The sequence below is a fragment of the Schistocerca gregaria genome, chromosome 2 (assembly GCF_023897955.1).
Source record: "Schistocerca gregaria isolate iqSchGreg1 chromosome 2, iqSchGreg1.2, whole genome shotgun sequence".
NCBI lineage: Eukaryota > Metazoa > Arthropoda > Insecta > Orthoptera > Acrididae > Schistocerca > Schistocerca gregaria.
In genome coordinates, this window is record NC_064921.1 from 36,628,143 (window position 1) to 36,641,924 (window position 13,782).

Here is a 13,782-nt window from a genome sequence, read left to right on the forward strand (position 1 = left end):
ACCACTGTGGATCTTTTCTGTCCTTAATCCACTTAATAGACACATACGTGTCCAGAGCACAATTCATAACCATTTTAAACTTCGCCCATAATTCCTTCGCGGCCATCATTCTGGAACTAAATGAATGCAGTTCGTCGACTAAGTGAGATGCTAACAATTTCTTATCTGCACTTTTTAGCAGAAACACTCTCCTAGCCCTCTTTGACTGATTTACTAACTTTCATAACCATAGTCGCTATGATATCATGACCACTAATCCCCTCTATACTCACACCATCAATAATGTCCGGCCTGTTTGTAGTTTCGAGGTAAGATACCTCCAATGTATGAGGGCAATCGACAGAAGTTTTAAGAAAAGGTAATCAAAAGTAGTTCACAAGACTGACTGACTGTAACCCCTTAAATGAACCCATACACGTCTGAGTCTATACTCGTTAGGTTAAAGTCACTACCAATTAGTATTACAAGGTCTGGGTATTGGTGCACAACTGACCATTTACTTGCTTTGAATGGCTCTATGACTGTCACAGAGGAATTTGGTGGTCAGTAAAACCATCCAACAATTAACTCGGTTTCACCTAAACCTGTAATGTGTGGCCAGATAACTTCACTATGACAGTCAATTTCAACTTCAGAATGTTTTTGTCGACTGCAATGAACACTCCCCCTACCTACAGCATTTAATCAGTTTTTCCGGTAAACATTCCAAGACTTGTTAAATATTTCAGAGATTTTTAATTCAATTTTGAGCTAGCTCCCAGTCCCAAGAATAATTTGAGATAGAGAACTGTCCTGGACAGCAGTAAATTCGGGAACTTTGTTACAAATACTTCGACAATTTACTAATAAAATTTTAGTCGAACAGTCTTTACCCTGAACGTGGTCTGTTTTCCTACACATGTATCACCTGGTAAGTGCCCAAGAGAGTACTTCAAACTGCCGCCTGGCCTTAAAAAAACACCACCACCACCACCACCGCCACCACCACCACCACCACCACCACCACCACCACCACCACCACCACCACCACCACCACCACCACCATGCGCACTGCACAAATACTCCACTTCCTGAGTGTAGTTTTGAAGTCAGCAGGCTCCATGTCAAAAAATGCTCAAATGAGAGATTGGCATTACTGGATCATAAGGACATTGCTCGATGGTGATCTCAACTGCTCATACAGGTGAAATCCATTAAGCGCGTGCACACACACAAGCGTACATCTTACGAATTAATGTTCTCCCTAGCATTTTTTTGGTCTGTGAAAGCTAATCTTACGAACCATTGTCAGGTTTTTGATGTTTCCGGTAGCATATACGCAGATTAGTGACGGATGTTTGTGGGCAGTGGAGACAGGAGCAAGGCTGACTGACAGCTGTGCATGGCCGGCGTGAGCTACTGACTTTCTAAACAACCTACAATACAGGATGTAATGAAGCACAAACTGATAAGAACAGATTTGTCGGTACGAGTTAATGTTTAAGGGGAGTGAAGGGAAATGTGCGGAAAGATCAAACAGAAAATGTAGCTCACAGTGGAATCGAGCAGACCAGGCAGTGCAGTATATCATCGCCACGGGATGTCACTCCGAACATGAATGAAATATGGAGCAGATAACAGTCTCGTCTGCACTCCTCAAATTGTATTATGTTATACAAAAGCGACCATCGACCACAATGGCGACCGTTTTCTCACACTGCCCAAATTGTACATCAAATATTTAGGAACAAATTAGGCATAAGAAATAAAGTGCACAGTGGAAGACAAAACATGGATTCAATTCTCACATATTACTGTGTGTGTAAATTCTCGGAAAGTGAAAAGTATGATGCTACTGGGTGTTGGCAGGACCTAGGATAGGGTAGAAGCCTTCACTAGTCGGTGGAGAAGTGGTCAATGTGGGCGTCTGTTGCGACGTCCTCGGCAGTATGGCAGCAGTTCTGTGACGGCACTCCACCCGTGAGAATAGCAGAGGGTATGCTGTTACTACTGCCCTCCCCTCCCCACCTGTGGACAGTGTTCACCTCGCTCTGCAAGGTAACCACCTCGAGGTCAGCTTTTCTGTCTCCTCATAATATAAGTTCTCAAAACTGAATTTTTATTACGATACCATCAAATGTCACATAAAATACTTAATAACCCATTATACAACTACACAAGTACATTGAATGATAAAAAAATGAAGCACACTGAAGATCAGCGAATTTCAATTTCACTCTATATTTGTGCACAATGTCACTATCTACATAAGTGATCCGAGTTGCAATTCTCTGTGACAGGTAGGATATCCACCGGAGTTCATTAGTGTCATTCACGCTCCGTGTTGTTCCTATGCCCATACGGTATACAAGATGTGAGAATAGTATCAGATGTCAAATGACCACCGCAAACAACACAGAGGTACCGCGTACTCACGGAAGAAGGTGGTATTGGCACCTGACAGAGTTCAGAAGTTTTTGTACGTCCATCCTTTTAGCAGGAGGTCTCTGGGACAACGGCTGTTTACTATTGTGACAAAAAATGAATCACCTACAGTCGTCCTTATTATTTGATTTTATTTTGTCTCTACTGCTGTGCTTCATTGCGTTACATTCAGACTGTTTTGGCAGCGGTACAGGTTTATATGATCTCCATGCATAACCCATCAGTTGCCAGCATTACTGGATACACAGATAATGTGTCAGCACTCCAACCGTCAACTGCCAACTGGTAGCGACAAAATAAAATAAAATCATAAGGACAGATGTAGGTTTTTTTATTTACTTATTTATTTATTTTTAGTCATGAGAGTTCGAAAGTGCCCTCGTCCTATGTCTCCGTTTTGTCGTATCCACATCTGTAGAGCATTCAATCTTAACAATGGGTGGGAATACTCTCTGTCAAAGTTTCCGTTCACTGCGTCTCTACGCTGTGAACGGGGATTGCCGTACCGTGTGCCGACACTTGGCATCTGCGCCTGTGACCTGAAAATGAGAAGTAGACTCCCTGCAACGTTCTGTGTCATCCCACACTGTTTGTCAGAGCCTAGCAGCAGCAGGGGTAGGGAATTACTACCCCCACATGCAGTCCGTCACTGACAACTGCAAAAGGCCGCATCCAGAGCAGTGCCGCGTCCTGGAATGGTGGACTGCCAGCGAGTGGCGGTGCACTGCTTCCGGTGGCATATCGGGGTTCTGCAGTACCTCAAACAGACTGCCGTCAACAAGTACAGTGGTGACCTATCGAGAGGTTCAATTCTTCCAACACTTCGAAGAGACACGGCAAAATTCTCAGCTCCACAGTTTGGGGAGCACTCGGATACGGACTACGGGCCACAGCCGGTAGTGATCGAGAGAACTCTCGGGCCGTAATGTTGAGTTACAGAGGTCGTGCACCCTATACCTCCAGCGGAAAGCATTGCCAGGTCACTTTTTGACAATACAATGCTCGTCTGACTGTAGTGTAAATATCTACGAACTGGCCACATAATGTCGAGATACTCCTGTGACCGGCAAGATCCCCAGATCTGTCCCCTGATACGGCAGGTGTGAGAAGAGCTCAAAATGTCGACTCTGTCTCAGTGCCATTGTATGGAATATCGAGGACTGGCCGTGATAGTCTGGGTCGTGTTGCCATCTCCGTGTCAGCCTACCAAGTCAAATCGGTGCTCGTGTCCCGGCCAGGAGGGCTGCGACACTGTAGTGGAGAGTGGGCTTGTACTGACAAGTTTTTTGTAAATCTGACTCCACTTTTTAATGACTAAAATAACATCACATACCCTCGTGTACTTTTGTTTCATTTCCCCCTGCATCCAGGATGCTTCACTTTTTTGTCAAACAGTGTACTTACAATGTTTACCGATGTTACAATTACATAAAACACACACACACACACACACACACACACACACACACACACACACACACACACACACTAACACAAAAAACTGTGTTATAAAATAAAAGACAAATTACTTACTGAGGAATCGCTGCTCTTTTCATCCCTCTTGCAAGAATCGTGACCGTTGCTCGACTTTTCGGAAGGAAGTGCACTCGATAAAATGTCTGCGAGACTCATCCCGGAATCCACTCGAGCGACGAGATCTCTCGCTAAACTCATTTCCTCTGTTATGGAAAATAAAATATTAATAATTACTGAACAATGAAAAAGGGTTGGCACATCGTCAAAATGTATCCAGAATGCTTAAATGCAACAGTGTTTGAGGGTACAAAATTTGGGTTTATTTAATTCGGAAATTTTCTCAAACTTCAGATATGCAATTTTTCTGTACCCTCACTATCTACAAAAGAGCAAACATATATACCATTAATTTTATTGTAATATTAATAATAGTTAAAAGGAACAATGAAGTCTTCTTTATAGGTAAATGATACTTATACATGTTCAAATATTTGTTTCGAATTGTGATTATACGTTTCTAGTATTCCTAAGGTGACACACAGCAGACCAAGCTCGACAGCAGACACCCCTACATCGCAGCAGGTGCCGTGCAGTGCTACTGACACAGTACGGAGTTCCGAGGAATACCCCAGTATGCCATCCCCACGTGATTCCATGAATGTATGACATGCCAATATAAATGAAGGACAGAGAATAATTTATGGTAGGCTGTCAGTTCAGAATGAGCTTAGCTATTACTAAAATCAGATTTCTATACTTATTTAGGTAGTTAAGGTTCATCGTTATTTAGAAATGGCAGAAGTTCCTCGATGCAGATAAAGACAGATAATAAGGGAACACTAATTAGTTATGATTAAGGGAGATTTTTACTGTCAAAAATAGTGATAACCAAAGCTGAAAGCTGCAGTAATCACAGAAATGCGACGATGAAATACGTCCTGATTCGACAAATATTACACAGTTGTTGGTTTCAAAAATTTGAGGAGGAGAAGAGATATATCATTATTTACATTCTGACTCAAGAACTTCATTTTTTACACAGGTGCACTGGTGAAGAAGATCGAATCTGCACAAATCTGGAGAGGAAAAGAATTCAAATTGTCTTTGCCCATGAAAGCTAAAGTATGGCATTTAGGGCTCATCAGCTTTATGATATAAAATAAAATGAAGACTTCTGTGATCATTTTTATTTTTGTCGTAAAACTGAAGAATGGACTAGACAATACGGATAAGTTATTGTCAAACATTTCCTTTCTAAACCGAGTTAACAGAATATTTAGAAGTGATATTGAGGTACCCCGATACAGTGGTTTGCGAGTCAGCGTGCGTAATATTTACTATGAGAAGGAATTGACATCAATCTGAAGTCACTCAAAAATTAAGAGATGCACCAAGAAAACTGTCAAATGCTTCATAATTTGAACCTCTTCCCCAGGTGCTAAATTTAGGAGATGGGAGATACCCTGTGTATGTATGTTTTTTCTAAATCTGAGTAAGGACTTCTTTCAATTGCTTAGTAAGGACTTCGTATAATTGCTTATTCAAGCTTTTTAGATGCGTGCCTGCCTGCCTGCCTGCCCATCAATACCTCCTCTACGTGCTAAGTAGTAATTTATTCTAAAGAATATTGTTGATACATCACAAAAGTACACGCCTCCACTTATTTAAGCACGACATGAAATTTGAAGTTATCTCTTTGCCTACTTTTCAAGAAACAGCAATAACAAAGAAAAGAATTCACAAAATTCATTAATGCTTAAGTTATGAAGTCACACAAATAGAAGTGCCACAGAAGGTAGCATAGCTTAGTATATAGCACTATTTTATAGGATTACCAAAAAACTCTGATGTAAATATTGTTGTTAAGATTACGCAGACTGAAAATTCCTCAGTCATCTGACTAATAATGAACAAAACTAGACTGGAAATATCACACAATTGATATAAACAATTTTAACAGAGAAACTGATGTGGAATGTATTGTATCAAATTTACACACTAGTTGTGTAAAACCCCATGAAAAGTACAAACAATAGTTGGTATGTGCTCCCTCGCCCCCTACCGGCACATATAAGTGCACGTGGAAGGAATAAAAAGAGTAGAGGGCGGGAAGAGAGGGAGCGGGGTGGGGGGAGTTCCCCTTGGCTCTATAGCCCAGTCACACTCATGTGCTGTGAAGAAGAAAGCAGGCTGAAAATCTGAGCTAAACTGGAAAAGAAAAATCAGTTTAACCTGAAATACTTTAAAACTGATTGCTTTGTTTACAGCAAATATGGGAATTTTGCAACCAGACAATTACATAGTAATCAAACTGCTCCTGTCGTATGGCAATTTACTGTCACGACTGGTATCAACTAACGAGCAGTCATGTTCGCATGCACTAAAGTGAGCTGCAAGTAATGCACGAGCAGTATGAGGCTGAACATTGTCATGTTGCAAAATGACAACTGTTGTCAGAAGGCCACATCACTTTGATCTTATTGCAGGCCAAAGATGATTTTTTTCTGGCATACTGAAATACCTCACACTTGTGATAGTGTTTTCCCTAGTCATGTAGTATTCTAAAGTAACATCTTGTTCATTACAAAAAGAGAATCAGCAAAGCCTTCCCTGCAGGTGGGAGCATCCAGAACATCTTGGGTTCTGATCATGAGAAATGTTGCCATTCCTTGCTTGCTTTCTTCATTGTGAGTTGCTGGTAGTAATCCAGTTTTGTCTCCTGCAATGATACCCATAAAGAAGACATCACATTCTACTTTGATATGCCGCGAAAGTTCTTCACAGATATTGACGTGTCGCTCTCAGTTCTGGAGTGAGCTGCCTTGGCATCCAATTTGCAGAAATTTTGCAAAAGTTAAACACTTCACAAAAGATGTGATGTGCTGAGCCATGACTTATGTTCAAGTCTGTGGCTATTTCATCCACCAACGGGTGGCGAATTCCTATCTCAATGACTTCAACTGCTGCAGTAGACTCTGGTATCACAACATGGTATGCCTCACCTGTGCACTGAGTCTCTGTCATAGCAATCATGCCGTTTCTGAACTTACTGCTCGACTCAGGTACTTGCTGCATTGATAGTGACACATCATCACTCTGGACCACCATTTTCCAATGGATTTAAATAGGTTTCATACCTTTACCAAAAGAAAATAGATTGCTACTCTTCCTTGGAACACATTGTAAGTGGAGCGGCCATTTTGAATTGGTACTGGGGGCGCATTTCATTTGTCTGTAGCATGCTGCCACCAGTGGGGCATCCCATACATCACTGGGAACAGGACTGCCAACTTGCACAACAACAGCACAAAATGTCTATTTTTAATTATACTATTAAGGTTTTCATTTGACCCCCCTCATAGCTGATTCTAAATCAAATAATGATTTTCAAATGTATTAATTGAAAATGCAGTATCTCCAGTAGCCACTATCAGTCTGCGTGGCATGAAATGGCCATTCCATGTCAAATTGCTTAATTCTGGAACATTTTACATCTTGATCCTCACAGATTTTGATGAAATATTATGATAAGATTCGTACATGTCCTCAGCAAGTTAGATATCTGTTATGTCTTGAGCAATATTTTGTTGAATGAAATGAACTTTGGCTATCTTGTACAATTATGTGTGTTCTCTTAGGAATAATAATGACAAGAATATTACAAGCCATATTCACCCAGAAAATTTTGGACAAATTCACCTGAAAAAATTGCAAAGATTCACTTCCTCTATCTCAGCAAATAGAGGCATGACAATCGTGAAACTTGGCATATAGCAACCTAACACCACAAGGTTCTCGAATACAAAGTTTCATTTATGTACCACTTTTCAATACTGAATAAATGAAGTGCCAAGTTGAAGACTTTATAAAAAGATAAAAAAATATGGTATATTCAACCAGATTTTGCAAAAACTATGTCCTTGAAAACTTTCCAAACTGAGCTCCTTAATGGCCAAAAGAAATGTATTTCGTTATACAATGTGAGCTAACAATGCTGGATAATTTGAATCAAAGACGAGTACGAAAACTGCGGCATGAAAAAAATGTAAACTTCTGATTCTTGTATCTCATTGAGTAAATGCATGCTGAACCAAAATTTCTTATGCAATATATAAGTAGCATAAGTATATGCTAAGTTTCATTTACCTACTATTTTTCAATAGTCTACAAATTCATCGAAAATGTGACGGTTTTTGTGAATAAGTTAAAAAATAGGGTATATTCAATACTTCTATAACAAATATTGTTCTTTACTAAAGTTTCAAAACTAGTCTTATTTGAAGCAATGTGTTTTAAGCTCCCCGGGAACAGTGGGTTTAATTTTCTACATGGGCTAACAATATTACATAAGTTGAGACTAACTAGTCGGAAAAATCACACTGCAAATATAGTCTTAACTTTGGCTTATATCTCGCCGATTAAAAGCACGATGAAAATGAAACTTCCGACAACAATAAGAAAAGTTTTTCTAATATAAAATATTATTAGAGACTGCTTTCAAAATTTCTACAATATCAGTTCAAACTTTACTTTTTTTTAAATTACAGAAATAGACCACATTCGATTTGCTTTTAGAACATCTGTTTGCCATAATTGATTTCAAACTAATCACAGTTAAGAGCATGTTTTCACATATTCAGAAAATCACCTTCAACTTTCCAATTTGAGCTAACAATACCTGGAAATGATAGAGAAACCTGGGGGAATCTATCATAGCAACATGGCTTATTGCAGCAAACTGCTGTTCATGTTTTGTTGCATGTGGTTTTTATTTTTAAATTGATGTGCAGTATCTCGTGAAACTGCATAGGTCCATGGTTGTCATTACCGGTTCAAGAATGTAATCCAGCATCATCGCCATAGGGGTCCCACCCGATAGCTGTCCAGTACCAGCCATGTATTGGATTCTTCATTCAGGTTCGCAAGCTTGTAATTTGATTTCTTAATTCGAGTTCCAACATCTTGTAGCGGTACCACTCTGCTTGCAAAGCCCTTTGCTAAATACCTTATCTGCAATTATTAAATCTGTAGAAGTGTCATGCATAGGCAGCAAGCAAGAAGTAATATCAATTTTGATTTTAAACTTCTCAATATTGTAAAATTACTGACTTACCAACAGAACAAATTGATGCACTGATAAAATTTATGCACCCTCAAGGCCCAGCTCATTCATTTTATTTGCTCGACACCACGGACCAATGCAATCCACAGAGATATTACTTGTTGATTTAAAAATGAAAACCACATGCAATGAAACATGGACAACAGACTGCTGCATTATAGCATGTGGTCATGGCACATTCCCTCATATTTGTCAGTCACTTTCAGGTATTGTTAGTGCGACTGGAAATTGGAACTTAAGTTTCTGAATGCTTGAAAATATACCTTTCCAAATGTTGTTAGTATGAAATCAATTATGGACAGCAGATGCTCTGTAAGCTATGCAATGTGATCTGTTTTCGTAGTTTGTAAGAAAAAATCAAGTTTGCACCGATTTTGTAGGAATTCAGAAAGCAGTATGCGATTTTTTTTTTTTTTTTTTTTTTTTTTTTTTTTTTTTTTTTTTTTACAAAGCTTTATGTTACTAATTTGTTGCGTCCAAAGTTTCATGTTTATTGTGCCTTTAATCAACGAGATACAAGATCTCAAAATTAAACCTTTATTCACAGTGCGATTTCTCTGGATAGCCCTCGTGGGGCTTAAAGACTGCTTTGAAGCTTTACTAGAAAATGGTATTGGTAAAAGAAGTGTCAGTGTATCCTAATTTCACAATAATCATCATTTTTGATGAGTTTGTAGATTATTGAAAAATATTAGGTGAGTAAAATTTTATATCTCACATCCTTTTGGTAATGATCTATTGCATATATAGTTTCATGTTCAGCATGCATTTACTCCATGAGAAATTTGATTTTTTTCATAATGTGATTTTTTCCGCTCAATTTTGATTCAAATTATCTAGCATTGTTAACCCATGTTGGATAAACAAATGTACATTTTTTGCCAGTTAAAGTCATGGTCTTTCTAATGAGCCCAGATAGAAAAGTTGTATAGAACAGTCTTTTCCGCAAAATAATTTTGAAAATAATGTATTTTGGATCTTTTTACAAAATCTTCAACTTTGGACTTCATTTATTTAGTATTGGACAGAGGCACATTTATATTTGAGAAGAACGCTTTTTTAGGTTACTACATGCTAAGTTCCCATTTGTCATACCCTTAGTCCCTGACATATAAGAAACAAAACTGAAATTTTTTTGGGCACTAATTCTTTTGGGTGAATTTGTCTAACATTTTATGGCTGAAGATGGCTCATAAAATTGTTTTTGTTATTATTTTCGAGATAATACATGAAGTTGTACAAGATGGCCAACATTTACTTCTTTCAACAAAATATTGCCCGAGCTGCCAGAAATTCCTGTTCACTCTTGTCAAAGTCGTGTATGGAGTTAAGCAAGTGATTATACCACAGCCAGTATTACTTCGATAAACATGAAACTCGACCAATGTTCATTGGGTGGAAATGTGAATGTTCATAGAAAATTAGCCAAAAGCAAAATGTGTAAGTGGGTAATACCACCAATCATATCTCAGCATGAGATGTTACAAAAACAAGACTTCACGACAAAAACACAAAGACATGTTAAAATCCAAAGAATGAGGTGCCCAAACATATACTTACGTTCAACATGTGCAAATGCACAAAAGACACCACGAGGGCAGTAGCCGGCAGTTTGAACATCGTTACATTTTGTCGACTTGTAAATTTCAGGGTGAAATTGTTGCTCAGTGCGTGTATGACAGTATGCACACTGATCGCCGTTGTCACAATTGCTTGGTTCACCCCATTCGTCACCGTGTTTGACACTCGGACAAGGTGTCGATCTGAAACGAAACAGATACCAAGCAAGATGTTATTTCTATTAATTATCTATTTCAAATAGTCTGTGTATCACTCAGACTGGGGATGGAGTTAAGAGCCACCAGGTAACACCATTCAGGTATAAATCTTTAGCCCCACATCCTGTCGACATCGGTAATTTAATATTTATAAGTTCTGGGAAATCCTGTGACTTTGTCACCAAAATTTTGTACTATTTTAAATATTTCAACTGCCTTTAAAATAAAATATAGGAGTATTGACCCTTCAATGGGAAGTTAAGCTATATAATTCACAGAAGCATATAATTTTCCCCCCTCTCATTCTTTTCTAATAATTTTGTACCCTAGATAATATTGGCATACAAACAAACAAGGAGAGATATGCTCTTCAATTGATTAATCTTCACCTGTTTGTCTCTATAAGCGATAACAGGCGGACATATTACGAGTTCCGTCAAGTTTTAAAAAAAAGTTTAATTCAACTGTACATTAAAGAAAGTTATTAGCAAACAAGAAGAAACTGCGTGAGTAAAGGATGGGTGATCTGGAACCAGTATTGTCATACCAATCTCTATGCATAATAGCAGTAACAGGAAAAGGATGTAAATAAATTTATGAATGTTAATCTAATAATGTACTGAATACTGAAGGTATGTTGATTTTAATGCCAGCTAAAGTTCACTCAGGATAGGACTACTTACCAATTTCTTTTTTAATTATTTAGGCAGCAATTTTTTAATCAGTTTCCATTATATATTCTACTTTATGCACCCCCCCCCCCCAATCCCTCCTCCTCCTCTGTTCTCAGAGACACTATTCCACAAACCACTATGTTCATGCAATAAAGTTTTAGCTTTAAGTGTTGGGTTTCAGTGGCAACTCCACTCTCCAATTCAACATAAAAATCGACTGACTATATGGCACAGTTTTATAGTGACATCAGGTACTTTAGAACTTCAACAATGCCACACACTGATGGTCTGTCCAGTCAAAAGAGGCATGGATACAAAACTACCAATGAGGCACCACCAATTTATATAAAAGCACAGTGATACAAAGAAGCAATTGGAGGCACTTTTAACATTTTAAATTGTTGTCAAGGCAACTCAAAGTATTCAAGGGCACCAGTAAGTCAACTACACATCAGGCATCCATCGGTATTTTTGGAGTGGCTCACTGTGGTAAAGCATATCAGTTTGGGGAAAGTGACATGTTTGTCAATGTCTACCTGATGGATGAATGATGGTCGTGACATTTGTAGAATTTATTTTACTACTTAAGTGATTTAGATTCACACAGTGTTTGTAAGTTTATTTCATATTTTTGCAGGTATACGGGTCTGGATGGATGCAGCACATCTGTGAGGAGGGACAATGTTTGCAACTCGTCTATTCTTTGTGGTGCCTGGCAGTTTATGCCACCCTATGTTCCCCATACTCGGACATGTACAGTGCCCCATGAAATACGAAGCACCACGCTAATAAGTCAAAAACAAAAGAGGAAACTAGAAGATATATTCTATCTGTAATATGAGCTAAAAAAGTTGTTATACATCTCAAACAGTACACATGTAATGTCATAGTTCCTATGTTTATGAAGGTTACCATCTGGTAAAGGGAAGATCAATATAATCTGATTTCTAAGGACACGCTTTATATTACTGTTAGAAAGTTGAGGTAAGAGAAGGAAGGTTAATGGCTGCCAATGCAGAAGAAGATGCAGAGAAGACGAAGTTCATGTATGAAGATAAAACAGGGTTTAACAGTATGGCTAACTTAGAAGGTGCAACGCAGTATTTAAAAGTAACAGCGATCATAAATTTTATCAATCATACACAAATTATAAATTTTATCAAACAAACACTTTTCACAGAATACTTTGAGGTCAGAATGTGACATAATGGTTAAGAACAATGAGGATCAGCACACTAGCAGGATGAAATTACTGATAGACATAATGAGCTACTGGTAAAGCTAACAGGAAATCCTCCTGACAAAAGAACAAATGAGTCCAGTGTTACTGAGGGACACTGGAACTTACAGCTCATTCTTCATATGATTCCGTGAACTAATTTACCTCCTATTTCACATGACACTACAGCTAATTCAGGTTGCTTAATTATTATATCATTAGGTTGAACCCATGTAAGTAATTTCACATTTCGAACTCTGAAAAGTAATTTCCAATAATATGTCAAAATACTTGTCGATATTACATCCATCCATTGTTAGAAACATGTATAATCAATCTGTTTCTTTACAATTAGAACTATTCAGTTCCAAACCACAAAATAATGTAAGTGACACCAAAAAATAACATATGTAGAGTATCTTTGAAACAAGAAACATGTTAGGAAGATTTGAGATGGAGTAACTCATATGTAATTAACTAAAATGTAATCAACACTGTTTATGCAGTGCATTTCGAAGATATTTCCTTAGAAACAGAAGAATTGTGGTTGATTTGGTACCACATTCAATGTATTTCACTTGTAGCTACTGGATGATGTTCTTTTTTGCCACTGCCGATAATTTTCGTAATTATAATTGGCAAATTTGCTGTATGTGACAATGCACAAATTGTTATAATGAGAGTGTGAGGGGGAGGAGAAGAATATCAGTCACTTCTGTCACCACACCAGAGAATGTTATCACTCGATGCCACACAAAATCTGGGCGGGGAACTAAAAAAGTGTAACGGTCAGAGTTTGACAACAAAACATTGAATCCACCAGCAATAGCTGCTCTGAACTCCAGCACAGGACTGTGTTGTGTCTCTGTGTGAGGCCAATCAAGAAAATTGGTTGCTTGATTTGGGAGAGGGGGCCAAAGAGCAAGGTCATCGGTCCCATCAGATTATGGAAGGACGGGGAAGGAAGTCAGCCATGTCCTTTCAAAGGAACCATCCCAGCACTTGCCTAAAGCGATTAACGGAAATCACAGAAAACTTAAATCAAGATGACTGGACGCTAGTTTGAACCGTCATCCTTCCAAATGTGAG

The 13,782-nt window shown here is 38.4% G+C and overlaps 1 protein-coding gene across 1 annotated transcript in view; it reads right to left on the reverse strand.

Annotated features, from left to right (window-relative positions):
• The window catches only part of LOC126336269 (putative E3 ubiquitin-protein ligase UNKL), a 253,332-nt gene that overhangs the window by 137,594 nt on the left and 101,956 nt on the right, over positions 1–13,782 (reverse strand). Inside the window, exons 6-7 of the mRNA XM_049999767.1 lie at positions 10,583–10,785; positions 3,958–4,103 (exon numbers count right to left, since the gene is read on the reverse strand). Of these exons, the coding sequence (XP_049855724.1) occupies positions 3,958–4,103; positions 10,583–10,785 (349 nt within the window). The remainder of the gene's footprint in view (positions 1–3,957; positions 4,104–10,582; positions 10,786–13,782) is intronic.